Source organism: Staurois parvus, unplaced genomic scaffold (genome assembly GCF_062004578.1).
Source record: "Staurois parvus isolate SC_StPar_1 unplaced genomic scaffold, SC_StPar_1.0 ptg000972l, whole genome shotgun sequence".
NCBI classification, from domain to species: Eukaryota; Metazoa; Chordata; class Amphibia; order Anura; family Ranidae; genus Staurois; species Staurois parvus.
The window spans coordinates 239514-267285 of record NW_028318768.1 but is presented as its reverse complement, the minus strand read 5'-3'; the positions used below and the strand labels follow the sequence as shown (position 1 = coordinate 267285).

The 27772-nt window shown below is 45.1% G+C and overlaps 1 protein-coding gene across 1 annotated transcript in view; it reads left to right on the top strand.

Annotated features, from left to right (window-relative positions):
• Nucleotides 1-27772, top strand: part of LOC149441576 (uncharacterized) — a 151856-nt gene that overhangs the window by 4238 nt on the left and 119846 nt on the right. The window contains exon 3 of the mRNA XM_089657154.1: nt 11989-12250. Within this exon, the coding sequence (XP_089513280.1) occupies nt 11989-12250 (262 nt within the window). The remainder of the gene's footprint in view (nt 1-11988; nt 12251-27772) is intronic.

The window sequence follows — 27772 nt, the reverse complement described above, 5'->3', positions numbered from 1 at the left end:
AGGAAGTGCCTTCTGTGGAGGTGGAAAAGAGGAATTTTGATTTACCTGTAAATTACATACCTTGGCGTACAGTAAAAGACACAGGCATAGTGTTCATAGACCCTGGAGATTGGACACTAGCAAAGCATTCAAGGACATGCCCCCAGGACATCTCCCCTATAAACCTACCTCACTCTGAGAATTCTCAGTTTTGGTGCAAGCAATTCAGAGTAATCAAGGACTGGAAATGAGGATGTCCTGAACTGTATTCCAAGATATTAAATTTACAGGTAAGTGAAAATTTATCTTAATCATACAGTAGAGGACACAGGCAAAATATTCATAGACCCTGAGATGTCCCCAAGCAATGAATGAGAAGGGCAGACTACAACTAGGCAAACAGAACTGTGCCAACAGACCCAACAACAGTAAGCGTCAGAAAGGACCCAACTTCAGATTGCCACTACAAGAACCTTGCAGCCTAAAGCTGCATCCACAGAAGATTGGACATCCAGCTGATAAAATATTGAGAAGGTGTGAACAGAAGACCAGGTGGCAGCCTGCACAGCTGGGGTACTGAGGTCTCGTTCCAAATGCCCAGGAAATTCCCACTGATCTGGTGGGATGGGCACGTGAAAACACAGGAATTGATTTGTCCTTAAGAATGTAAGAGTGATCAGATATCTAATCCATCATGCGGTGGAGGACTTGGAAGCAGGCTGTCTCTTGCAAAGTCCTGAGAACAGGACAAATAGGGACAAAAAGAGAATACATTTGTCTGACTGAAGATGTAGCTGTAATATATACTCTAATGGCTCTGGCTACATTTTGGCAATGAAAAGAAACTTCCTTGGGATGATTTGGAGCAGGGCATAAGGATGGAAGGACTATGTTCTTATTAAGGTGGAAGACTGATACCACCGAAGGAAGAAAGGATGGTCTTGGGCATAAAAAAACCTTGTCTGTGAAGAATGAGGAATTGCTTCATACAGGAGAGGGCTGCCAAGTCATTGACTTGTCTGACTGGCATGATAAAATCCAAAAAGGCTACTTTTGCAGGAGAGATTTTCTAGCGGAATATCATTGAAGGGCTCAAAGGGTGGTTTCTTCAGGGCAGAGAGAACCAAATTGATAAATTTAGCTTTTTTTGTTTTAAAGTGTATACCTCAGGAAAAAAAGAGGCAATACATCCAAAAACTTTTTCCAATGCACGATTATTACTTCTGCATAAAAAAATCATTTTTTTCTGCCAAAAATACCTATTACAGATTTCTTTTGGGTTGTAGATCAATCATATTGGGTTGTTGCTGCTGTATGTAAGCCATGCAATTCTGTAAAAGTAAGGTCAATGAATAGATATGCCCCAAGCTTTAAGGCATCCCCCAAGCATGCTATTTAAAAGAACTTTATTCATGTTGCCTTTTCAGCTGCTCTCAAATGGCCTCTCTTCATTAACTTTAAAATATTTTTTTTATACTTGCCGCCAAGTCAGCTCACCACATATAACCTAAGCTTAATTGCCAGTGGTATTTGGATGTTGACCAAACTTTTGATGTCCTTGCCCACATACAGCTTAAGGACATCTCAATATACAGTGTGTGTGAAAAGAATCAACCCCCCCCCCCCTTTAAAATAATCACATTTTGTTCCTATGAAGCCTGAAATGAAGACAGACACAGTTTTTGTTTTATTCATCTGCATTTACTCAGTGCAACTTATAACATCCAAGCGAAAGATATTACACCAGCATGTCAGAAAACAATAGGAAAACTTCAAAAACAGAATAACTGAGTTGGAAAAAGGATCACCCTTTGTGTCAGTATTTTTTGAACCACATTTTGCTTTAATTCCAGACTTTAGTCTGTTTTTGGGATATGTCTCTACTAACTTTGCACATCTAGACTTTGCAATATTTGCCCGTTCTTTTTTTGCAGAACTGCAAGTTCAGGTACATTTGATAATGACCATTTGTGGATTGCAGTCTCCAAGTCATTCCACAGATTTTCAATGTGATTGAAGTCTGGGCTCTGACTAAGCCATTCAAGGACATTCACCCTTTTCTCCTCCAACCACTGTGTAACGGAACCGACCCAGGCTGCACTTGGGTACTTCCATTAGAATACCGCTTCCCCGTCTGAACACCCAACAGACACTACAGCCGACCAAACAAGACTAGACTATACCAGTCTTGAAGTAAACCAAAGTAGACTACTTTATTTGAACACAGATACAAGAGATATACACCCAGGAGGCAATCCCCCCTCCCTGCACAAGGACACAGGGCGGGGCAATCTACACTTAGCAACAAGAGACACACAAGTATTCAAACTTCACACCAGCAGACTGTCCCATCAGGAGGGAGGGCTGCTTGAGACACCCCCCCCCCCCCACTAAGCTAATACACATAAACACATACATCCCATAATAGTTTGCTCCCAAGCAAGACACACAATAGAACAATGGGATGCAACCACATGGCATCAAACAATCAATAACCCCCCACCCCAATATTAGGACAGATCACCCTGTACCCCCAACAGGCACAGGGTGACTCACACATATTAGGGACATGGGAAGATGAGACAGGGGTCTCCCCACCTCTCTAAAGTGAGCTGAGTTCCATGGGCCCCCCACCCAAAGTGATTCCTGTCACACACTATGTGCCCATTTTTGCTGTGTGCTTTGGCTCATTGTCATGTCGGAAGGTAATCCTTCTTCCCATTGACAGCTTTCTGGCAGAGGGCAGCAGATTTTCCTCCAAAATGTGACAATATTTTGCCCCATCCATTTTTTCTTCTATCCTGACAAGTGCTCCAGTCCCTGCTGCAGAGAAACTCCCCATAACAGGAAATTCCCCCTCCATGCTTTACTGTAGAAATGGAGGGATTTGGATGGGGAGCTGGATTGGATTTCCGCCAGACATATCGTATAGTGTTGAGGCCAAATCATTACGGTTCAGTCTCACCTGACAGAACACCTTTTTCCATGTGGCCTCAGAACCTTCAAGGTGCATTTTGGCAAAGCTCAGTGGTGACTGCATGTGGCCTTTCTTGAAGAGCACCTTTTTTTTTGCACTCCTCCCATACAAGCCACATTTGTGGAGAATTTGTGATATTATTGTCACATGCACACCATGACCGCTCTTTGTCATCAATTCCTGACACGGCTTCAGGGTTGCTGGAGGCCTCTTGGTAGCCTCTCTGACCAGTTTCCTCCTGGTTCTTTCTTCCAGTTTGGAGCGACGTCCTGATCCAGGGAGGGTCTGTGCTGTACCAAATACCTTCCACTTAATAATATTATTATTATTATTATACAGGATTTATGGCGCCAACAGTTTGCTCAGCGCTTTACAATATAACTGGAGACAATACAGCAACAATACAGTTCAATACAAGAGGGATAGGAGGGCCCTGATCCTGGGAGCTTACATAATGGTTTGGAAAGCTCCAGGCAACCCTATCTGATGAGACAAAAAAAATCCACCATTCACAAAAAAGGATGTGGATAGAGGAATCTGCCATCCCCCTCCCTGCCTGCTGAATGGGCCGAATTCTGATCCATCTATGGCCACCTTTATCTAAGGGTGCCTAGGCAACAGTAGAAACAGATAAGGCAGAAAGCTTTTGGAGCAGCCTTTAGTCCCTTTCTTCAAGAAGGATTTTGGAATCTGACATGTCAAAATTAGCGCTGCAATTCAGATTTGCCTTGGGACAGCTGAATTAATAAAAATGGGTCTGAATCATACATCACTCATTTTGAAGTAAAATCTACTGGTGACCCCCCTTTCTCCATTACCATAACATTGATCTCCTCTTTACTGCTGATCCGTGCTCCACCCCACTTTTTTTGCTGTTCTAATGATTGCTGACCCCCTGGTCCACTGCAGCCTTTCCCTTGACTAAATACTCTCTGCTCCATTAAACTCTTAAGGTTAAAAAAAAAAATAGACTTCCATGTGCTTTTAGGCATTGATAAATTCATTGAAATTTCTTTGTATCCATCTCCTGACTTGTGCCTGTCTACAACTTTATCCCAGAGATCATTTGACAGTGCATTGCCACTAGAGATGAGCGAATCGAACTTGGCGAAGTGGAATTCGTTTCGAATATTAGGAAAAATTCGATTTGCGCCGAATCCGAAAATTAGCAGACTTCGGATGCGCGAATCAAAATTTTTCCAAAAATGGCGGCGACATGTGTGGCGACGGAGCGGGGATCTCTGGGAAGGCGCGCAGACAAGGCGCGCTGACCCATAATGCATTCATTCATGACATGTGATCGCATTAGCCAATCAGCAGCCAGCCAGCCAGCACTGTGTAATGGTGGAGCTATAAATTGCGGCCATCTTACAATTCTCCATTTGCCTCCGGTCATTCAAGAGAGACAGACCTCTCTGTATTAGGGACAGAGTTAGGGCCACAGATACTTTAGGGACACAGAATCGTTACTTAGGGACACAGAACTGTTACTCAGGGACACAGAACTGTTACTCAGGGACACAGAATTGTTACTCAGGGACAGACACAGAATTGTTACTGAGGGACACAGAATTGTTACTGAGGGACACAGAATTGTTACTGAGGGACACAGAATTGTTACTCAGGGACAGACACAGAATTGTTACTGAGGGACACAGAATTGTTACTGAGGGACACAGAATTGTTACTCAGGGACACAGAATTGTTACTCAGGGACACAGAATTGTTACTCAGGGACACAGAACTGTTACTCAGGGACACAGAATTGTTACTCAGGGACAGACACAGAATTGTTACTGAGGGACACAGAATTGTTACTGAGGGACACAGAATTGCTACTCAGGGACACAGAATTGTTACTCAGGGACACAGAATTGTTACTCAGGGACACAGAACTGTTACTCAGGGACACAGAATTGTTACTCAGGGACACAGAACTGTTACTCAGGGACACAGAATTGTTACTCAGGGACAGACACAGAATTGTTACTGAGGGACACCGAATTGTTACTGAGGGACACAGAATTGTTACTGAGGGACACAGAATTGTTACTGAGGGACACAGAATTGTTACTCAGGGACACAGAATTGTTACTCAGGGACACAGAACTGTTACTCAGGGACACAGAACTGTTACTCAGGGACAGACACAGAATTGTTACTGAGGGACACAGAATTGTTACTGAGGGACACAGAATTGTTACTCAGGGACACAGAACTGTTACTCAGGGACACAGAACTGTTACTCAGGGACAGACACAGAATTGTTACTGAGGGACACAGAATTGTTACTGAGGGACACAGAAATGTTACTGAGGGACACAGAATTGTTACTCAGGGACAGACACAGAATTGTTACTCAGGGACACAGAACCGTTACTCAGGGACACAGAACTGTTACTCAGGGACACAGAACTGTTACTCAGGGACACAGAATTGTTACTCAGGGACAGACACAGAATTGTTACTGAGGGACACAGAATTGTTACTGAGGGACACAGAATTGTTAATCAGGGACAGACACAGAATTGTTACTGAGGGACACAGAATTGTTTCTGAGGGACACAGAATTGTTACTCAGGGATACAGAATTGTTACTCAGGGACACATAACTGTTACTCAGGGACACAGAATTGTTACTCAGGGACACAGAACTGTTACTCAGGGACACAGAATTGTTACTCAGGGACAGACACAGAATTGTTACTGAGGGACACAGAATTGTTACTGAGGGACACAGAATTGTTACTCAGGGACACAGAATTGTTACTCAGGGACACAGAACTGTTACTCAGGGACACAGCATTGTTACTCAGGGACACAGAACTGTTACTCAGGGACACAGAATTGTTACTCAGGGACAGACACAGAATTGTTACTGAGGGACACAGAATTGTTACTGAGGGACACATAATTGTTACTCAGGGACACATAATTGTTACTCAGGGACACAGAACTGTTACTCAGGGACACATAATTGTTACTCAGGGACACAGAATTGTTACTCAGGGACACAGAACTGTTACTCAGGGACACAGAATTGTTACTCAGGGACACAGAACTGTTACTCAGGGACACAGAATTGTTACTCAGGGACAGACACAGAACTGTTACTCAGGGACACAGAATTGTTACTGAGGGACACAGAATTGTTACTGAGGGACACAGAATTGTTACTCAGGGACACAGAATTGTTACTCAGGGACACAGAACTGTTACTCAGGGACACAGAATTGTTACTCAGGGACACAGAACTGTTACTCAGGGACACAGAATTGTTACTCAGGGACAGACACAGAATTGTTACTGAGGGACACAGAATTGTTACTGAGGGACACAGAATTATTACTGAGGGACACAGAATTGTTACTGAGGGACACATAATTGTTACTGAGGGACACATAATTGTTACTCAGGGACACAGAATTGTTACTCAGGGACACAGAACTGTTACTCAGGGACACAGAATTGTTACTCAGGGACAGACACAGAATTGTTACTGAGGGACACAGAATTGTTACTGAGGGACACATAATTGTTACTGAGGGACACAGAATTGTTACTCAGGGACAGACACAGAATTGTTACTGAGGGACACAGAATTGTTACTGAGGGACACAGAATTGTTACTCAGGGACACAGAATTGTTACTCAGGGACACATAATTGTTACTCAGGGACACAGAATTGTTACTCAGGGACACAGAACTGTTACTCAGGGACACAGAATTGTTACTCGGGGACAGACACAGAATTGTTACTGAGGGACACAGAATTGTTACTGAGGGACACAGAATTGTTACTGAGGGACACATAATTGTTACTCAGGGACACATAATTGTTACTCAGAGACACAGAACTGTTACTCAGGGACACAGAATTGTTACTCAGGGACACAGAACTGTTACTCAGGGACACAGAACTGTTACTCAGGGACAGACACAGAATTGTTACTGAGGGACACAGAATTGTTACTGAGGGACACAGAATTGTTACTGAGGGACACAGAATTGTTACTCAGGGACACAAAATTGTTACTCAGGGACACAGAACTGTTACTCAGGGACACAGAATCGTTACTCAGGGACACAGAATCGTTACTCAGGGACACAGAATCGTTACTCAGGGACACAGAATTGTTACTCAGGGACACAAAATTGTTACTCAGGGACACAGAACTGTTACTCAGGGACACAGAATCGTTGAATTAAAGAGTATGTCAGACAACACGCAGAGGAGTGGCAGAGAAGGCAATGTTTCAGGAGCGAGCAGACGTGGCAGCAGAGGAAGGGGTCGAGGCAGCACTAGTCGCAGCCAGAGGCCAGTGCTCCCGGTGTCATCCAGCGGTCGTGTCTCCACCGACAACCCTGCCGTCATCGATTGGTTGGCTCGGTCGTCTTCCTCTTCCCAGGTCACCTCTGACACCTACAGCCAACGGTCGGTGGGTACGTCAGACACAACCGTTAGTTGGCATGGCCCGGGAGCAAGCCCACTGAAATCACGTGTCCTCTACCTGCCCCTGTCCTTTGGTGTTCCCTCACCAAGCGAAGTATCGCATGCTGTGGGCTTGGCCCCACTGTACAGTGAGGAAGAGCTAACAGAGGGCGGTCAGGAACCGGGGGAGACATCCGCCTCTTCAGCAGCCAGGCGAAGAAGTACTGGCGAGGAGAGTGGCTCGGTAGCCGGTCTAGAGACAGGTCTGTCTCCTGACCCACACGCAGCCGATGGGGCTAGTAGTGAGGCGGAGACCCTAATTGATGATGATGAGGCTGATCGCACTTGGCAGCCTCGTCGTCATCAGGCTATTGCTTCCGCATCATCAGGAGAAAAGGGTGCCAGCTTGGCAGCGAGCAAAACAGTCGGTGGGTTGCCCAGGAGGCAGCAGGGTCGCAGCAGTGTCAGTGGAGGCAAACGGCCACGGAGTAGAGCACCAGCTCCACTGCTGGTGGGTTCCATTTTGTCATAGGGTGCTGGCAGATTACGGGCCTCCCATTGCTGCTGCCAGGCCCGTAATCTGCCATGGGTCCCTGTACCGCCTCCTCACGCTGCTGCCAGGTCCAGAGTGTGTCATGGGTCCCTGTACGGCCTCCCATTGCTGCTGTCTCCATCGCCACACTCTGCCATGTGCCACTTTCAGGTCTCCTCACACTGCTGGTGGGTTCCATTTTGTCATAGGGTGCTGGCAGATTACGGGCCTCCCATTGCTGCTGCCAGGCCCGTAATCTGCCATGGGCCCCTGTACCGCCTCCTCACGCTGCTGCCAGGTCCAGAGTGTGTCATGGGTCCCTGTACGGCCTCCCATTGCTGCTGTCTCCATCGCCTCACTCTGCCATGTGCCACTTTCAGGTCTTCTCACACTGCTGGTGGGTTCCATTTTGTCATAGGGTGGTGGCAGATTACGGGCCTCCCATTGCTGCTGCCAGGCCCCTAATCTGCCATGGGCCCCTGTACCGCCTCCTCATGCTGCTGCCAGGTCCACAGTGTGTCATGGGTCCCTGTACCGCCTCCCATTGCTGCTGTCTCCATCGCCACACTCTGCCATGTGCCACTTTCAGGTCTCCTCACACTGCTGCTGGGTTCCATTTTGTCATAGGGTGCTGGCAGATTACGGGCCTCCCATTGCTGCTGCCAGGCCCGTAATCTGCCGTGGGCCCCTGTACCGCCTCCTCATGCTGCTGCCAGGTCCAGAGTGTGTCATGGGTCCTTGTACGGCCTCCCATTGCTGCTGCCAGGCCCATAATCTGCCATGGGCCCCCGTACCAACTCCTCATGCTGCTGCCAGGCCCGTAATCTGTCATGGGCCCCTGTACCGCCTCCTCATGCTGCTGCCAGGTCCAGAGTGTGTCATGGGTCCCTGTACGGCCTCCCATTGCTGCTGTCTCCATCGCCACACTCTGCCATGTGCCACTTTCAGGTCTCCTCACACTGCTGGTGGGTTCCATTTTGTCATAGGGTGCTGTATGGCCTCCCATTGCTGCTGCCTCCACCGCCACACTGTGGCTCCACACTCTGGTTTTGGCCCCGTGACTGGCCAAATGAGTGAAGTGTGCGGTGATTCTAAGATCGACGGCACTCATCTGCATGTCATACTGACTGACAGTATTATTTCTCTTCCCCAGCAGACTCCAAGGGCATTTAAATTAAAGGTACAGTGTTCTGCACTAATATAAAGGCTCTCTGAAGCCTAGAAACACCATTTTATAAGTTAAATTCGCAGCGAATATATTCGACTCGAATCAAATTTTTCCACGAATTCGCCGAATCAGTCGAATCGAATTTTTGAATAATTCGCTTATCTCTAATTGCCACCTATAGTTCATTGTTTGTTTTTGTTGCACTTCTATGGACTGAAATGCTCCAGGAAAGCTCTTTTCATGCTGAGCTAATCAAAATGACCACAGCTGATCACAGTTGAAAGTCATATGGATTTGTGTGCCATTGAGAAGGCGATTACAAGTAATTTTTAGAAGGGGGAAATTCTTTTTTCTACTCAGTGATTCTGTTTTTGAATTTTTTACTTTTTTTTTCTGACATGTTGGTGTTATATATTTCACTTGGATGTTATATGTTGCACTGAGTAAATGCAGCTGGATAAAACAAAAACTGTGTCTGTCTTCATTTCAGGCTGCAAAATAACAAAATGTGATTATTTTAATGGGGGGAGGGGCGATTATCTTATATACCCACTGTATATGTGTGTGTTTATGTTATTAGAGTCATCTATGAAATCCAGCTGTTTTTGCACATTTTTAATAAAAGATAAGTTCACAACTCATACAAGGTTCCAATTTCACACAGGGTTTTCCTCACATGGGTTTTACAGCATTTCTCTGCCACAAGACAACTGTTCACTGGCTTACTCAATGCACACGACTACTCTAGTCTCAATCTGCAGGTCCTTGCCTGTCTCCTCCAGATGTACTTCTATCACAAACTCGATGCACCCAGCTAGCAGCACACAGTGATATTGGCTCCTCCATGTCTCCTAAGGGGGGGCTCTCCTGACTCCTGGATCAAGACCTCTTTTGTCTGCCAGAGTGGAGCCTTGAAAACTAGTCATGTCTCTAATAAGAGCCTTGCACACACCTGCACAATCAGTGTGCCAGTTGTTTACAAAACCTGGACCAAAGGTTAAAAGCCCCTCATCCCTCCCAATTCTCTACAAAGCCTCTGGACTGCAGAACCCAATCTAGGAGTCATCAATCCTGAAGAAAACGGCAAAACCTGTTTTCTCCACTAAGGACAGACATCCAGGAGTCCCTCAACTTGCATAAATGAGAATCATGGGTGACATCTAACCCTTCTGACACCGTGAAATGGCACAGCATTGTCAAACCTTTCAGGATTGATGGTCAGGAGAAGAAACAGAGAAACAACTAGTTGTAGTGTAAACTATTTGATTTCTCTTAGCAATACCTATTCCATATAAGTGTGCTATTTGTCTAAACACAAATTTTAAAGCTGTGTATTGATTTGCCTCTTCATCACCATCACCAGTGCCAGATTAAACTCTTTGGAGGCCCCTAGGCAGTCAAAACCTGGAGGCCTTCCTTGCAGGTTTCTGGAGGTTTCTAACACACACACTCTAGTGGGATAACATTGAACTAAGTAGTGTGCATGTTGGCCACTAGATGATTACCATCACTGCTGTACATTACATGTACGCAGGTTGCACCAATTGTTTTTACAAACTGACAGTTGAAAGAAGACAAGCTTTTAAAATACAAACTGTAATGTGAACCTGTTGCCTATGTTTTATGTATTTTAAGCTGTTATTGGGTATATTACATTAATTATTTTCTGAGTCTTTATTGTAAAGTTTTCTTTCCTTTGCGTTGATTCATTTTTTCTATACCTTGTAAACAATTTAACAAAGTTTCATTGTAATTTTCTATCATGATCAAATCGATTGTATTTTGATGCCATGTCACATAGCCCCAATAACAGCGTGGGTTCTTTATACAGGTGCCTACCCTGCTTATTTGTTAATCCAGCACTGACAATAACCATTGAACCATCCAAATTCCTAAGCACCTGAGGTTTGAAATGTGTTGCTATCAGATCTGATGTTTTGCATAGCCTGAGCTGTATATAGATGACTTGGAAGTTTTTTTTTTTTTTAACTTTTAGAGTTACTATCTACAATTTGCCTAAAACTAAAAAATAAGGAAACATGTAAAACACTGAACTAGCTTAAATCGACAAATTGACAAAAAGACAAAGACAGGAGTATGTATTAAAACCACTCAATGACCAATTTTGACCTGTGGAGTCCAGAAAAATCATTGTCACCAGTAGAGCTAAGGAATAAGCCAGGCAAGCAGAAGGCCTGAAGGCAGCTACCAACCTAAACAGCTTACAGGAGAGGAGCAGTAAGTACTTTTACACCTCCTGAGAAGGGGAGAGGGCATTTGGGTGGGAAACCTGACTAGCCCCTATCTGGACTGTGCATTTGAGGTGACAGAATCTGGGTCCCCTTATCCAGGGAAAAGCTCTCGGATTGCTGGACAGAGGAGGACTACGTGGGATTTGGCATGGTACACCAGGAGAGGCTGGAGAGCTCTCCTAGAAGAGAAAACCCTTCTTTTGGACTTGTACATAGTTGCTAGGAAGTTGGGTATCCCTTAACCCCACCCAAGTTTGTTACTCCTAATAAAATCCCCCCAAAAAACAAGTTCAAGGACTGTTCTCTGTCTCTGGAGTGCAAGTTTGGAAGGAAATGCATGTTGTCTATCTGTGCAAGACTATATGGGTACCCAAATCTTCAGCAACTCCTAGGGGGGTAGTGCTATATATAGTTTCAAATTCTGGAGTATCTCACATATATCCCTAATGCCTATACAAGTTTCTAAAAAATAAAACAACATAAAAACAACACTTCTAGACGGATTATTGAAAGAAATGAGTGAATAAACTGTGTGCCTGGCTGCGGGTCGAAGATTTTTGGGAAGCCTGGACAGTATTCTAGCATCTTTTTACAGTAGTAGCGCTACAAAACAAAAATATTAACGATATTTTCTTTATATTTTTCAGACCACTTTGTGGACAGACATTGTCAGGAGCTGACACATTGGGTGTATGAATTGCAGCCCACCTTTGATGGTCTTCTGAAACAAAATCTCCTGACAAAAGGGCAATATGACTCCATATCTAGCAAAGCAACTCCTCAGAAGAAGATGAAAAAACTGTACCGTTTAGTCAGAGGCTGGGATGTTGGCGACAAGGATGAGCTATATGATTTGCTAGGAAAATATAACAGACTGCTCATTAGAGACCTGGAATACAAGGACATGGAGTGGCCCCTACTATCTAGTAAGTTTCACTGATATTTTGAAGAGAATTGTCATGGTTTGGGGTTAGTTTTATTTTATTTTTACATTTTTAAACAGACATTTTATATCTGTTTGTACTATTTATATAAAATAGTAAATGTATTTAAAATTAAAGTGCTTATAAAGTCAGATTTTTTTTACTTTAGTGCATTTTATGCGTAAAGGTAAAAAAAAAAAAAGCAAGCCACCAGCCCCCACTAAACACTTACCTAAACTCAACCTCCCTCCCTCCCTGTGCTTGAGAGTAGAGGCTCTTTTGGCTCTCTTCATTTTCATTGACCTTTATTTTTTTTTTTTCTTCAAGTACTTATATAGCGCCATCAATTTACGCAGCACTTTACATATATATTGTACATTCTCATCAGTCCCCGCCCCCGAGGAGCGTACAATCTAATGTTCCTAACTCACATTCATACATACACATACTAGGGACAATATAGACAGGAGCCAATTCACCTACCAGCATGTCTTTGGAGAGTGGGAGGAAACCGGAGGAATCCCACGCAGGCACAGGGAGAACATGCAAACTCCAGGCAGGTGGTGCTGTGGCTGGGATTCGAACCAATGACCCTACAGTGGCTAAATGGTTAGAACTTCTGCCTGGCAGTACTAGGGCCATTGGTTCGAATCCCAGCCACGGCACCACCTGCCTGGAGTTTGCATGTTCTCCCTGGGCCTGCGTGGGTTTCCTTTGGCTCCTGCTGCTGTCAGGAGCCAAAGGTGTGGCCGCACTCTGTGTTTTATGCAAGTGGCCTTCTATGGGGGCACTCAGCAGGGGAGAGGATCCAAGAGCGCCGATGGGAACCCAAGAAAAGGAGGATCCAGGCTGCTCTGTGCAAAACTATTACACAGAGCAGGTAAGTATAACATGTTTGTTATTTTTTTTTTTAATTTTTACTTTTAGAACCACTTTAACATTTCATACATATGCGCTACACCAAACTGAGTCCAAAAAAAAGTTGGATCCAAACATTAGTAAAATAAATGTTTATTCCAAACATAAACTACCATATTTTGCGCTCCATAACACGCACCTAGGTTTTAGAGGCGGAAAACAAGAAAAAAAATATTCTGACCCAATGGACTGCAGACACAGTACAGGAGATGACCAGAGACTGCGGACACAGTACAGGAGATGACCAGAGACTGCAGACACAGTACAGGAGATGACCAGAGACTGCGGACACAGTACAGGAGATGACCAGAGACTGCAGACACAGTACAGGAGATGACCAGAGACTGCGGACAGTGCAGGGATGACCAGAGACTGCAGACAGTAAAGGAGATGACCAGAGACTGCGGACCTTTGGGAAGGGAGGGGGAGCGGGTACCAGAATTTGGCAGGTACCCGCTCCCACTTCCACGGAGTTATCCTTCCCTCTTCTTCCCGAGCCAACTTCTGTAACAGCCGGGTGCCCACTGTGCATGCGCAAGAAGCGCTGCGCTTTGTGAATGGCCCGGAGCCTTTTGGGACCTGTCATGTGTCCCAGAAGACACCGGACCATTCACAAAGCGCAGCGCTTCTCGCGCATGCACAGTGGGCACCCAGCTGTTACAGAAGCCGCCGTGGGAAGACTGTACAGCGCTGGAGCGAGGAACAGGTAAGGCCCTGCAGGAGAGAAGAGCTGAGGGGCCGGCCCGATATTCTGACATGGTGGGGGCAGAAATACCGGACCGGACGCTTTATATTCGCTCCATAAGACGCACTGACATTTTCCCCCCTTTTTTGGGGGGAAAAAAGTGCGTCTTATGGAGCGAAAAATACGGTAAGTATTAAAAAAAACATGGTTTTGGGCAAAAAATCATCCCCCTCTTCAGGGCTGAAACATGACATAAAATAAAAACAATAATTAAAGCGGAAGCTCCGCTTGTTTGTCTCCTACCCCTCTCCACTGCCATATTTGGCACCTTTTGTGGGGAGGGGATACCTGGTTTTGACAGGTACCCGCTCTCACTTCTGGCTCAGTTAGTTTGGTCATTCAAACTCTAAGCAAGCTTCGAACCAAAAACAGGTTCAGTTCAAATCCAGAACTTATCCCTAGAGGTCAGTAACAAATGTTTAAACATTCTCATAACATTGTGGGATAAAATGGGAGTTGAAACACAACAAATCACTTTAAAGTGTTCCTAAACCCTGGACCCCGGCATTCACTATATCCTCTCTCCCCGGACCCTGCATTTACTATATCCGCTCTCCCCGGACCCTGCATTCACTATATTCGCTCTCCCTGGACCCCGCATTCACTATATCCGCTCTCCCCGGACCCCGCATTCACTATATCTGCTCTCCCCGGACCCCGCATTCACTATATCCGCTCTCCCCGGACCCCGCATTCACTATATCCGCTCTCCCCGGACCCCGCATTCACTGTATCCGCTCTCCCCGGACCCTGCATTCACTATATCCGCTCTCCCCGGACCCTGCATTCACTATATCCGCTCTCCCTGAACCCCGCATTCACTATATCCGCTCTCCCCGGACCCTTCATTCACTATATCCGCTCTCCCCGGACCCTGCATTCACTATATCCGCTCTCCCCGGACCCCGCATTCACTATATCCGCTCTCCCCGGACCCCGCATTCGCTATATCCGCTCTCCCCGGACCCCGCATTCACTATATCTGCTCTCCCTGGACCCTGCATTCACTATATCCGCTCTCCCCGGACCCCGCATTCACTATATCCGCTCTCCCCGGACCCCGCATTCGCTATATCCGCTCTCCCCGGACCCCGCATTCACTATATCCGGTCTCCCCGGACCCCGCATTCACTATATCCGCTCTCCCCGGACCCCGCATTCACTATATCCGGTCTCCCCGGACCCTGCATTTACTATATCCGCTCTCCCCGGACCCTGCATTCACTATATTCGCTCTCCCTGGACCCCGCATTCACTATATCCGCTCTCCCCGGACCCCGCATTCACTATATCTGCTCTCCCCGGACCCCGCATTCACTATATCCGCTCTCCCCGGACCCCGCATTCACTATATCCGCTCTCCCCGGACCCCGCATTCACTGTATCCGCTCTCCCCGGACCCTGCATTCACTATATCCGCTCTCCCCGGACCCTGCATTCACTATATCCGCTCTCCCTGAACCCCGCATTCACTATATCCGCTCTCCCCGGACCCTTCATTCACTATATCCGCTCTCCCCGGACCCTGCATTCACTATATCCGCTCTCCCCGGACCCCGCATTCACTATATCCGCTCTCCCCGGACCCCGCATTCGCTATATCCGCTCTCCCCGGACCCCGCATTCACTATATCTGCTCTCCCCGGACCCCGCATTCACTATATCCGCTCTCCCCGGACCCCGCATTCGCTATATCCGCTCTCCCCGGACCCCGCATTCACTATATCCGGTCTCCCCGGACCCCGCATTCACTATATCCGCTCTCCCCGGACCCCGCATTCACTATATCCGGTCTCCCCGGACCCTGCATTCACTATATCTGGTCTCCCCGCATTCACTATATCTGGTCTCCCCGGACCCTGCATTCACTATATCTGGTCTCCCCGGACCCCGCATTCACTATATCCGCTCTCCCCGGACCCCGCATTCACTATATCCGGTCTCCCCGGACCCTGCATTCACTATATCCGCTCTCCCCGGACCCCGCATTCACTGTATCCGCTCTCCCCGGACCCTGCATTCACTATATCCGCTCTCCCCGGACCCTGCATTCACTATATCCGCTCTCCCTGAACCCCGCATTCACTATATCCGCTCTCCCCGGACCCTTCATTCACTATATCCGCTCTCCCCGGACCCTGCATTCACTATATCCGCTCTCCCCGGACCCCGCATTCACTATATCCGCTCTCCCCGGACCCCGCATTCGCTATATCCGCTCTCCCCGGACCCCGCATTCACTATATCTGCTCTCCCCGGACCCCGCATTCACTATATCCGCTCTCCCCGGACCCCGCATTCGCTATATCCGCTCTCCCCGGACCCCGCATTCACTATATCCGGTCTCCCCGGACCCCGCATTCACTATATCCGCTCTCCCCGGACCCCGCATTCACTATATCCGGTCTCCCCGGACCCTGCATTCACTATATCTGGTCTCCCCGCATTCACTATATCTGGTCTCCCCGGACCCTGCATTCACTATATCTGGTCTCCCCGGACCCCGCATTCACTATATCCGCTCTCCCCGGACCCCGCATTCACTATATCCGGTCTCCCCGGACCCTGCATTCACTATATCTGGTCTCCCCGCATTCACTATATCTGGTCTCCCAGCATTCACTATATCTGCTCTCCCCAGACCACGCATTCACTATATCTGGTCTCCCAAAGTACACAGAACATGGAAATGATTTTTTTTTGTTAGTAAATATAAACTACTAAATACCTTTTCTCATTAGTAGTATATAGCAGTCTTGTGACTTCTATCAGTGTCCAGCTGAGCACTGTTTAAAGCTTGTAGGAGTTTTCATATCTCCCCTGATTGTCCTATGAGGCTGCATAACCCCTGACCCTCTGTCTAGAGATGAGCGAATTTTTCAAAAATTTGATTCGGCTGATTCGGCGAATTCCAGTATGAAATTCGATTCGATGCAAATTAATTCGCTACGAAGTTAACTTATAAAAAGGGTTTCTAGGCTTCAGAGAGCCTTTAAATTAGTGCAGAACACTGTACCTTTAATTTAAATGCCCTTGGAGATGAGGAAGGAGAAGGAGAAGGAGAAGGAGAAGGATGAGAAGAAGGAGAAGGAGAAGGATGAGAAGAAGGAGAAGGATGAGAAGAAGGAGAAGGAGAAGGATGAGAAGAAGGAGAAGGATGAGAAGAAGGAGAAGGAGAAGGAGAAGGAGAAGGAGGAGAAGGAGAAGGATGAGAAGAAGGAGAAGGAGAAGGATGAGAAGAAGGAGAAGGAGAAGGATGAGAAGAAGGAGAAGGATGAGAAGAAGGAGAAGGATGAGAAGAAGGAGAAGGAGAAGGATGAGAAGAAGGAGAAGGATGAGAAGAAGGATGAGAAGAAGGATGAGAAGAAGGAGAAGGATGAGAAGAAGGATGAGAAGAAGGAGAAGGATGAGAAGAAGGACGAGAAGAAGGAGAAGGATGAGAAGAAGGAGAAGGAGAAGGATGAGAAGAAGGAGAAGGATGAGAAGAAGGAGAAGGATGAGAAGAAGGATGAGAAGAAGGATGAGAAGAAGGAGAAGGATGAGAAGAAGGACAGTTCTGTGACAGTTTCTGTCTATTTCTGACAGTTCTGGGACATTCACTCCATACAGCGGTTGAAACATTGTATCTATTTGTTTCCATAAATGGATCCATCCAAATAGAAGAAGAAGTAGGATGAAAATAAGATTAATTCCAAGCCGGCAAAAAGTGTATCTGCAGAGCTCCTCTAAGTGTATCAGCAGAGCTCCTCTAAGTGTATCTGCAGAATAGAGGAACTCTGCACATACACTTTTTCCCGGCTTGGAATTATTCTTATTTTCATCCTACTTCTTCTTCTTCTTCTTCTTCATCCTCATCCTCTTCTTCTTCTTCTGAGGATGAGGATGAAGAAGAAGAAGAAGAAGAAGAAGTAGGATGAAAATAAGATTAATTCCAAGCCGGCAAAAAGTGTATCTGCAGAGCTCCTCTAAGTGTATCTGCAGAATAGAGGAACTCTGCAGATACACTTTTTGCCGGCTTGGAATTATTCTTATTTTCATCCTACTTCTTCTTCTTCTTCTTCATCCTCATCCTCTTCTTCTTCTTCTGAGGATGAGGATGAAGATGAAGAAGAAGAAGAAGTAGGATGAAAATAAGATTAATTCCAAGCCGGCAAAAAGTGTATCTGCAGAGCTCCGCTATTCTGCAGATACACTTAGAGGAGCTCTGCAGATACACTTAGAGGAACTCTGCACATACACTTTTTGCCGGCTTGGAATTAATCTTATTTTCATCCTACTTCTTCTTCTTCTTCATCCTCATCCTCATCCTCAAAAGAAGAAGAAGAGGATGAGGATGAAGAAGAAGAAGAAGAAGAAGAAGTAGGATGAAAATAAGAATAATTCCAAGCCGGCAAAAAGTGTATGTGCAGAGTTCCTCTATTTCTGACAGTTCTCTGACAGCTTCTTCACATGTACAGCGGTTGAAACATCTGTATCCTAAATGTAAACTAATAGATACAATGTTTCAACCGCTAAACATGTGTTCCTTCTGTCAGAGAACTGTCAGAAATAGTGGAGCTCACTGCAGGGACACTTTTGCCGGCTGATCGGGAAATATTCGATTCGCGCACCCGAAGTAGGCAAAATTTTGGATTCGACGCGAATCGAATATTTCCTGAAATTCGTATCGAATTCCGGTTCGCCTGGTTCGATTCGCTCATCTCTACCTCTGTCTGCACAGTGCTGATTGGCCCTGTGCTGATAACATCCACTTTCCCAAGAAAAAAAAAACCCTCTAGCAATACACACCAAACTGAGCATGTGTAGCTTGCCCCCAAGGCTCTGTTCTCTCAGAAGATGGATTGGGTAAAGTAGAAGAAGGGGAGGATCAGAGAAGACAGGATCAAACAGCCTTTTTACACAATGCGGTGGATTAACCCCTTAGGTTCCACAGTGAGTATAACAAGCATGCTTTGCTGCATCTACAGACTGATTGGACTGTTGTGGGTTTAGTAACATTTCAAATTATTATAGGAACTTTAGACTGGGCTTGCTCAGAGAGTACTCAAGCACTTTTTGTTTGGGTCCTAAACCCCCAATAGCTCATGGCACAGTTGGCAGATGATATAGAGGATGAGAGTCACATGAATAACACTTAGATGTACGGATAGAAATTAGGGACAAGAAACAGACAGAGGAATAGAGAACAAGGGAGGAAGGAAGAGGGTAGTGACAACTACATTTGGGAAGGGAAGAGGGTCAAAGGATAGGATGATTGTCAGGGGTAATCTAACTGCTTCACCACTAAGTGTTTTGGGAGCATTGGGGTATCACATCAGGTTCTAGGCAAATCGTGAATGGTCAAAATTGCTGGGAGAGCAATGCTCTATCCTAGATGTCCAGATGTGTTTGAACTTGTGAATGGTATCATTCAGGAATGCTCCCATTTTTTTTATTCGGTAAGAACCAAGACATCTTTCATTTAACTTTCCAATGGAAATATTTTAACATATTTAAAGTTTGTTTTTTAACTCATGTTTCTGGTATCTCTCCTATTCCCTATGTATTTAACTGTATTGTAATTGTACTGTCCCCCCTTTACATTGTAAACACCTGCTTAAACTATTGGCGCGATATAAATCTTGTATAATAATAGCTTTTTTTTCTCTACTAAATAAACATTAAAATCAAAACTCTATTGTCATCAGATACCATAATAAAGACACAAATTAATGCAGCTTAATAACAAGTCGAATGTAAGTACCTGAATTTGACTTGGTATTAGCCTGTAACAATCTGTGTACAACAGAGCTCAGACTGGGAGGGAGCAGCAAGGCAAGGAACCAATCCGGAATGTCATATGCAAATATGCCGACAAGGAATATGATGAAATGAGGGGAAAACAAAGTTAGCAGAAGATTGGGGGCAGAAGGTTGGCGCAGACGATTGGGTGCAGAAGATTGGGCGCAGACGATTGGGCACAGAAGGTTGGGCGCAGAAGGTTGGGCGCAGACGATTGGGCGCAGAAGGTTGGGCGCAGACGGTTGGGCGCAGAAGGTTGGGCGCAGAAGGTTGTGCGCAGAAGGTTGGGCGTAGAAGGTTGGGCGCAGACGATTGGGCGCAGAAGATTGGGCGCAGAAGGTTGGGCACAGAAGGTTGGGCACAGAAGGTTGGGCGCAGAAGGTTGTGCGCAGAAGGTTGGGCGTAGAAGGTTGGGCGTAGAAGGTTGGGCGCAGACGATTGGGCGCAGAAGATTGGGCGCAGAAGGTTGTGCGCAGAAGGTTGGGCACAGAAGGTTGGGCACAGAAGGTTGGGCGTAGAAGGTTGGGCACAGACGATTGGGTGCAGAAGATTGGGCGCAGAAGGTTGGGCGCAGAAGGTTGGGCACAGAAGGTTGGGCGCAGAAGGTTGGGCACAGAAGGTTGGGCGCAGAAGGTTGTGCACAGAAGGTTGTGCACAGAAGGTTGGGCGTAGAAGGTTGGGCGCAGACGATTGGGCGCAGAAGGTTGGGCACAGAAGGTTGGGCACAGAAGGTTGGGCACAGAAGGTTGGGCGTAGAAGGTTGGGCACAGACGATTGGGTGCAGAAGGTTGGGCGCAGAAGGTTGGGCACAGAAGGTTGGGCGCAGACGATTGGGCGCAGAAGGTTGGGCACAGAAGGTTGGGCACAGAAGGTTGGGCACAGAAGGTTGGGCGCAGAAGGTTGGGCACAGAAGGTTGGGCACAGAAGGTTGGGCTTTATCATTCTGCTGTTGCTGCTTCACTATGTAGGGGTACAAATGAATTCCTTCAACAATGTATAACTGTCGCAGAGAAAGTGGTGTCATTCCTCAGGATGTACTGTGTGGCAGAGGTGTGTAAATCATAGGAATAAAGAATAGATATTCAAAATTTCTGGTGTGTAAAACAGCTCCCTTATATTTATTTAATTTGTGCATTTAGACAACTGCCTGGAGTGTAGTTTTAATACATGACAAAGAATTTGCACAGCACTATGTTTTATATAAAGCCAATTTACAGTAAAAGATGTCTGCCAAAGAGGTGTTATACACTAGGTAGTATGGGGCCAGAGGAAAGCATTTATAAGAAAGCTTAGAGATCCACTTGCTGGCTAAATATAAGAATACAAAAAAACAATGCGCAAAATGTTATATTATCCTGGCTTAAAAAGATATTTTTTTTTTTCTTAAATTTGGTCAGAAAAAAAAAAGTATCTAAAACTATCAATTCCTTTTATTCACCTAACACCTACTGAATGTTGGCCTTCTTTTTTGCAGGATTTTTCTCTATGTCTCTGAATCAGTCAAAATGGACACACAAAAATCTCCTGCTCTATTCTTTAGAATATCTGTTATCTGATGAATTCAAAAGTTTTAAAAAGGAACTCTCTGGTTTTATGTATAACGAGAGACTGGCCATCCCATTTGGAGAGCTAGAAAATGAAGACTGTACATCTATAAGTGACAAACTTATGAGCCATTATGGAGAGTTTACTGCTTTGGATGTGACAAGCCAGGTGCTCAAATCAATTGGTTTAAATGGGTTTGCAGCAGAGCTACAGGATGGCATACATTTGTGTGGTGAGTTCTGTTCTTATTCAGTTCTGGGAACCGTTTTTAGTTTTGGATAGGTTGGGGAATGGCTAGAATCTCTGAAGGTTTTGTTGTCTATGCTTCCACTGGAGAGATTTTCTATCTCTTTTTGTCTTTCTGTGACACAACAGGAAGAGAGGGTAAAGATAACCAATGGCCGGACAAACAGCAACAAAAATCTCACAATAAAAAAAAATTGGTTGGCATTTCACATTAGCAAAATTAACATTTTGTCAAATCTAATTTTTAAAGTAGATGTAAATCCCAACAAGATAACACTTAGTCTGCTGAAACCCGGTATCATAAATAATTCCTTTAAAATAGCCTGTTTCTTTTTTGTTCATTGAAGGACATAGCAAAGACTAGCAAATCTTGACCATTACATATTAGTGCCGCCTGTATGGGTAGGAAACTTGATGTAACACATATAAAATAGCTTCTGCTGGTGGACAACCCTGATCTGCTAACACAGTCTCAGGTTTTTCCTAGAGTGAAGGCATTAGGACTGCAGAATCCAAACTGGGATTCTATTTTGTTCCTTTTTTTCCATGAAGACATTTCCTTCATAAACATGAGATTTTTACAATCAACAAGCTAGATACATATAGGTCCCAGTCTTCCCTGGACTTGCCATCAAGCATATGCAGTTACTTGGTAGAACAGGTTTGGCTGCAACAGCTCTGCTCCATATGCAGAGAAGCATTTGAGATATTCTCCCATGGGGCACATGAAACTGGCCAACTTTGAGTGCCCAGTTAAAGTGTTTCCACGCTGGCACCCTGGTCCCAGCCAGAGGTCTCCTGCCATCCCCCTGGAGGCCCTAGCTCCAGCAAGAGGATGATTTTCCATGGGATACATTGTCAAACACAGTATGTACAGTAGTAACAATTACAAAAAAACAAAGGAAACGACATACAGGGATTTGGTCTAAAGTAAAAATGAAGTGGCCATAGGTTAAATGGAGTTCAAAGGGTTACACTTTTGTTTTATTACACCACATTGTAATAACAATACCAACAATAGATATACAGTGTATGACAATCTAATATAATCTTACTTGAAAAATCTCCTTTCATATTGTGAACTCTGCCTGTCTGTTGGTCTCTTTCTACAACTTCCTGGATTCCCAACATGCTTTGCAGCGTCTCCATTTCTAAGGACTACATATCCCATGGTATCTTGCTGTCTGGAAGCAGTGATTCCTGTTCTATCTCCGCCTCCTGAAACTCCTCCCCTCAGCACCTCTGTAGTTCAGCAGGAAGGCTCTGTGAAATGTGTGACACAACAGTGCTACTCACTGGGCATAATGAATACATGTCACAGAAATCAGGAAAGTAAATGTATGGGAGTCTTCACAAAGTAAGTTTACAAAACTTCAAGATCATTCTGATTAAAAAGAGTAGGCTGGAAATGATTGAAATACAATGTATAAATGAATATAGGATTTTATGTTATTCTCCACAGATATGCTTCTATCATAGTGAGTTGTCAGTCGCATCCAATGTTTTGAAAAATATTTCTCTTTTTTGATCTGGTTACAGGTTTGAGAAGACCTGAAGTCATTCTAACATTTATCCTGGATGAACTGGAACAGTTTGATTTCAAACTATTCAAAGACAAATTATTTGAGCTCCATAAAGAAGACAAACATCCCATTCCAAAGAGACTAGTAGATTCTGCCGACAGGATTACCACAACCGATCTTCTCATTTGGATCTATGGTGAAAAAGAGGCTATGCGTGTGACTGTCAAAATACTTTGGACGCTCCATAGATTACAAAGATCAGCAAAAATAGAAAGATTAACAAGGGATTTAGATAACTGGATCTCACCTCAAGGTGTGTACAGTATATGGCAATGGCAGTAACTGTTATTAGCTATAGTAAGTACACAGAGATAAATGTCTTTCTATGACTTAAGCTGGCCTTCAGCAGGGACCGGCCTAGATTCTAACCATCTATGGGCAAGCTGATTGTACCCAAATCAATTGTTGTATGACTTGGCCTTTCAGATTTCTAGAATGCGATTTTAGCAATAATTATTATAGCAATAATTACTGTGTTCTCCTGGCAGGGATGGTACCCCACCGGGAGAACATAATAGCTCCATGGGAGGGATTCCCCCATCAACACTGACTGTCTTGATGGGGGAATCAAATACTTTTTTGTCCTGCAACCTGTGGTCCTCAAACATTGACCTGTGATGCCTGTTACTTTATGTCTGTGGCCCCTTTTGCTTGTCTTTATCAGGCCCTTGGGGAGCTATTCCCTCCATTGATACAAGACTGCCTCCCACTGGAACCAATGGTGGGGTACTATTCATCCACATAAAGCCAAATATGGGGCACTATTCCTTCCACTAACACTACTGCCACTGGCCTTAGTCTGGCCACCTAAAGTCTGAAGGACAGTAAACTGGCCCTTTGTTTAGAAAGTTTAGAGACCCCCGCTTTATGTGAATAAAGGACAATATTATCTCTATACCAGCATGTGCTGGTGATCTTTTTTTCCCAGATTATATGGTGGCACCATCCACCATTTCACTACAGCACCCTACATGCACTGTGGGTGAGCCTGTAAGGAGTTTAACAGATACAATACAACTTCTAACTGGAGGCACTGGAGCATGGAGCACTGGGTCACAGGGTTCATATGAGACCACAGAGTGTAGGGGCAGTGCAGGCACAGGAGTGCAGGGATTGCTAGAAGGACAGGAAGGCAGAGCTCACTAGAGTATATGGGGGTCAAAGTCATTGGAACACTGGAGACAAAGCGGGCTTGGCTTAGACACCCATTGCTTGAATGGCAAGGAATGTGTCTCCTCGCCCTTCAGGACAACACCAGAGTGCTGATTGGCTGTAGTGCCAGTACTCCAGGTGGAATCCACAAGTGCTTGCAGCTGTACACCTGAAAGAAGGTCTGGCGCTGGAACGGGGACAAGGCAAGATCCAAAGATGACAGATACTTTAGTTTATTCTGTAATATAACATGTAAAGTCTCTGGTAATAGATACAGTATGAAAGATCCATTATCTCCTGCGCTCAAAGACTCAGATGAAACGGGCGTTAGTAACAAGCAGCGTGTTTTGTGTTCATCCGCTGGTGATCAGAGGTTGTGCAGCTCTATCATGAAGCTGGGGAAGCTTAATAAAACTGTAGAGGAAGATGAAAGAAAGAGCGCACAAACCTTGTGCATTACCTCAATAAATAGTGACTCATTTTATTAATAAGGAAATTACTCACAAAGTGATGGTATAACAGGCATAAGTAACCATAATCCAAACAGGGTTACAGGTAAATCCAAAAGGCTGAACTGCTGTAATCCTGACACTCAGTGGCTGAATATCTCCTTGCCATGTGAACTCTGCCATACTGAAGTCTCTATCTGCTCAACCCAGCTCTGATGAAGAAGGGAGCACCCTTCAAAACGCGTTAGCCTTCATCCCCCCCCCATCCTTTTCGATTTACCTGTAACCTTGTGTGGATTATGGTTACTTATGCCTGTTATACCGTCACTTTGTGAGTATATTTCCTTAATAATAAAATGAGTCACTATTTATTGAGGTAATGCGCAATGTTTGTGCGCTCTTTCTTTCATCTTCCTCTATAGATACAGTATGTCCTACCTGGAATTATTTTCATTTGTTTCTTTATACTGATTGTTGAAAGAGATAAAAAAATATAAGATTACTCCTCCTTCCTACCTTTTCCTGAGCCGACCACGTGGGACATCTTCAAACATCACTGGTCCCTGCAAAGGTAAATAATACTTAAAAAAGAATAATACTAAGCTTAGTTTTGTGATGTGTTTATTGTTATCACACTCTTACCCAACATGTACAGTGAGCTGGTTAGGGACCCCTGAAACCAGTTCAAAAGGGGAGGGGGTGACTGCTAATTTAGGTTCCCCACCGTCAACCAGCACCCCCTCATCTGCATTCCTGGCACATCCCAGTGAATCTGTAATGAATATACCCCAAAAAGCTAAAAATAGCAAAACACAGAAACCGTTTTTTTAATCTTTTCTCCTTTTTATTTTTAATGTGCTGTACCACCTTTAGAATCTCAAAGCTAGAGAATGCAAAGCACATTTGTAAATCTCATAGCTGTGCTTTATAAATATGTAGTAAAGTTTCTGCAGCTTTTTAAATATATCCCTAATTTACATAAGGTATCATTAACCCAATTGGTGTACATAGGTGTTGTGCTGCCCTAGGCAACACAATAATCAGGCGCCCATAGAGAGAGTGCAGGGAGAGAGAGGGGAGGTAGGGAGTGATGACCCTGCCTGTGCCCCTGCTGAACATTGGGCATGTAAGGAGTTAATTGACCTCTTCAGCTGCAGCAGCTCCGCATGCTCTAAATGAAGCCAAACAGCACATGCACAGTTGCTGCCGCCGCTACCGGGTCTTGGGATACAGATTTTGTTGGAACATGAGGCAGCGACTACATCAGCTGGTAGCTGTTCCACCACACAGCTGACCTCCCTCCTCCCCCCAGACAGTGTCCACTCCCCAGCAATGCTCACCTGCTCAGGTAGTGAGGCAGGAGCAAGCATCTGCGCCTGTGCTGTCAGCAATCACCCACAGGTCAGCCATGCTGCCGCCTGTGACCCCGTTCAGCCACGGGGCACCCTTCACTGAGCTCTGGGCAGGCTCAGAACCTCAGGCTACTATGAAGAGTGGTGGTAGGAACGGGAGTGTAGTGTCAAACTGAAAGACAAAAGTTGAGGATAGAGTGACAGTGGATAGTGGACACAGGAATTTATGCGCCTCTCTAGATGTTTCACCTCCCCCCTGAAAAATGCTGCCCAAGGCAAACACCTTGTTTGCCTTGTGGTAAATGCACCCCTGATTAACCTTGTCCCTGTGTTTAACCCTTCCTGCAGTGTTTGGAAAATGTCAGTACATTCATTTTCCCAGATTTTCCTACCTTATTCAGATATAAAATTTTCTTTTCAGTTTAAGCACTTTCTGATCACTTTAGATGCAATAAAGAGTAGGTTTATTACACATACATTACAACAGAGAGGTATACGGTTTCCAGATATTCCAAACTTTAGCAGACCTTCAGGACTTCAGATACTACAGCTTCACAGGAAAGGACCTTTAAGTTGGGACCAACACTCCTGCCTTTTGAATGCTCCAGCAGACACTATAGGCAGCAACCATAACTTTTAATGGCCGCCCCCATACAGTCTGGAGTCTGCAGTACACACGTTCTATACATTTTGTTATTGTTACCAGTTTATGCTTCTTTTTTACATTCATTCTACAGGAAGTAGCAAAGATTTTGATTTGCCGGTGGGTGAGAAGGCCAACCCTGACCAAAGTGAGCCAACTTCAGCTTCCCAGACAGGTAAAGATGTCACACACATTATTACTATGGAGCACATACAGTATATATACATTTCATCTGCTCTTTATGTTTTCTTTACATAGCTATTTTTAGACCTAGTGATGTCATCTCTGGGTATCTGAGCTTCTCTATGCAATGCAGGCAGATCATCACAGCACCCTGCCTCTGTACTCCTCTCAAGTGCCTTCAGACCTGATGCAAGCAGTGGGTGGACTCTTGGGAGGAGCTATGCAAATATTAAAATGTCTTGATGGAGGAGTGGGCATTCCTTGGTAGGCTGTATTTGCATGCAGACAATCCTAAGGAAAACATACATGTACTGCTGAGCCTCCATGACTGAAAGAACTGAAATACAATTAATAAATGAGGCCAGGTATAGTCAGGCTGGGGAGAAAAGGTCTAGATTATGTTGGACACCCTCAGCAAGAAAATGATGCAGGCTCTATCTGACTTTCTGCAGCTTCTAATACACATTTTGAGAAGAAAGGAATACAACTGTGCAAGACTGAAGGAACAGCTGGATGTAGGGAAAATTAACAAGTTCCCCGTAATGGTGGTCACAGCACCTTTCCTTTTCTCAGCAGTGCTCTGTTCTAATGTTAACCTGTCCCTTCAGAAAAGGATTCCAAATTCTAGGAAGGAGCATTCCAGTAGAGAAGTTTCCATAATAGAAGATGTGGAGATCTTTAAAATTCATGAACAGGGAGGGAAGGAACAAAGATGGGACTCAAGTTTGGCTAAGTTTACCTTTACGGTTTGGTACACTGTAAATAGGAATCGTAATGTGGATGCTCTGTCCAGTGGAACCCCCATCAGAGAAAGGAGAGGAACAGCAAGAACTGGAGGGTCCACCACTTCCTTGCCTTGGCAGGATGCTCAGCTCAGAGCACAACCCAAGGAGAAACACAAAATCAAGGGA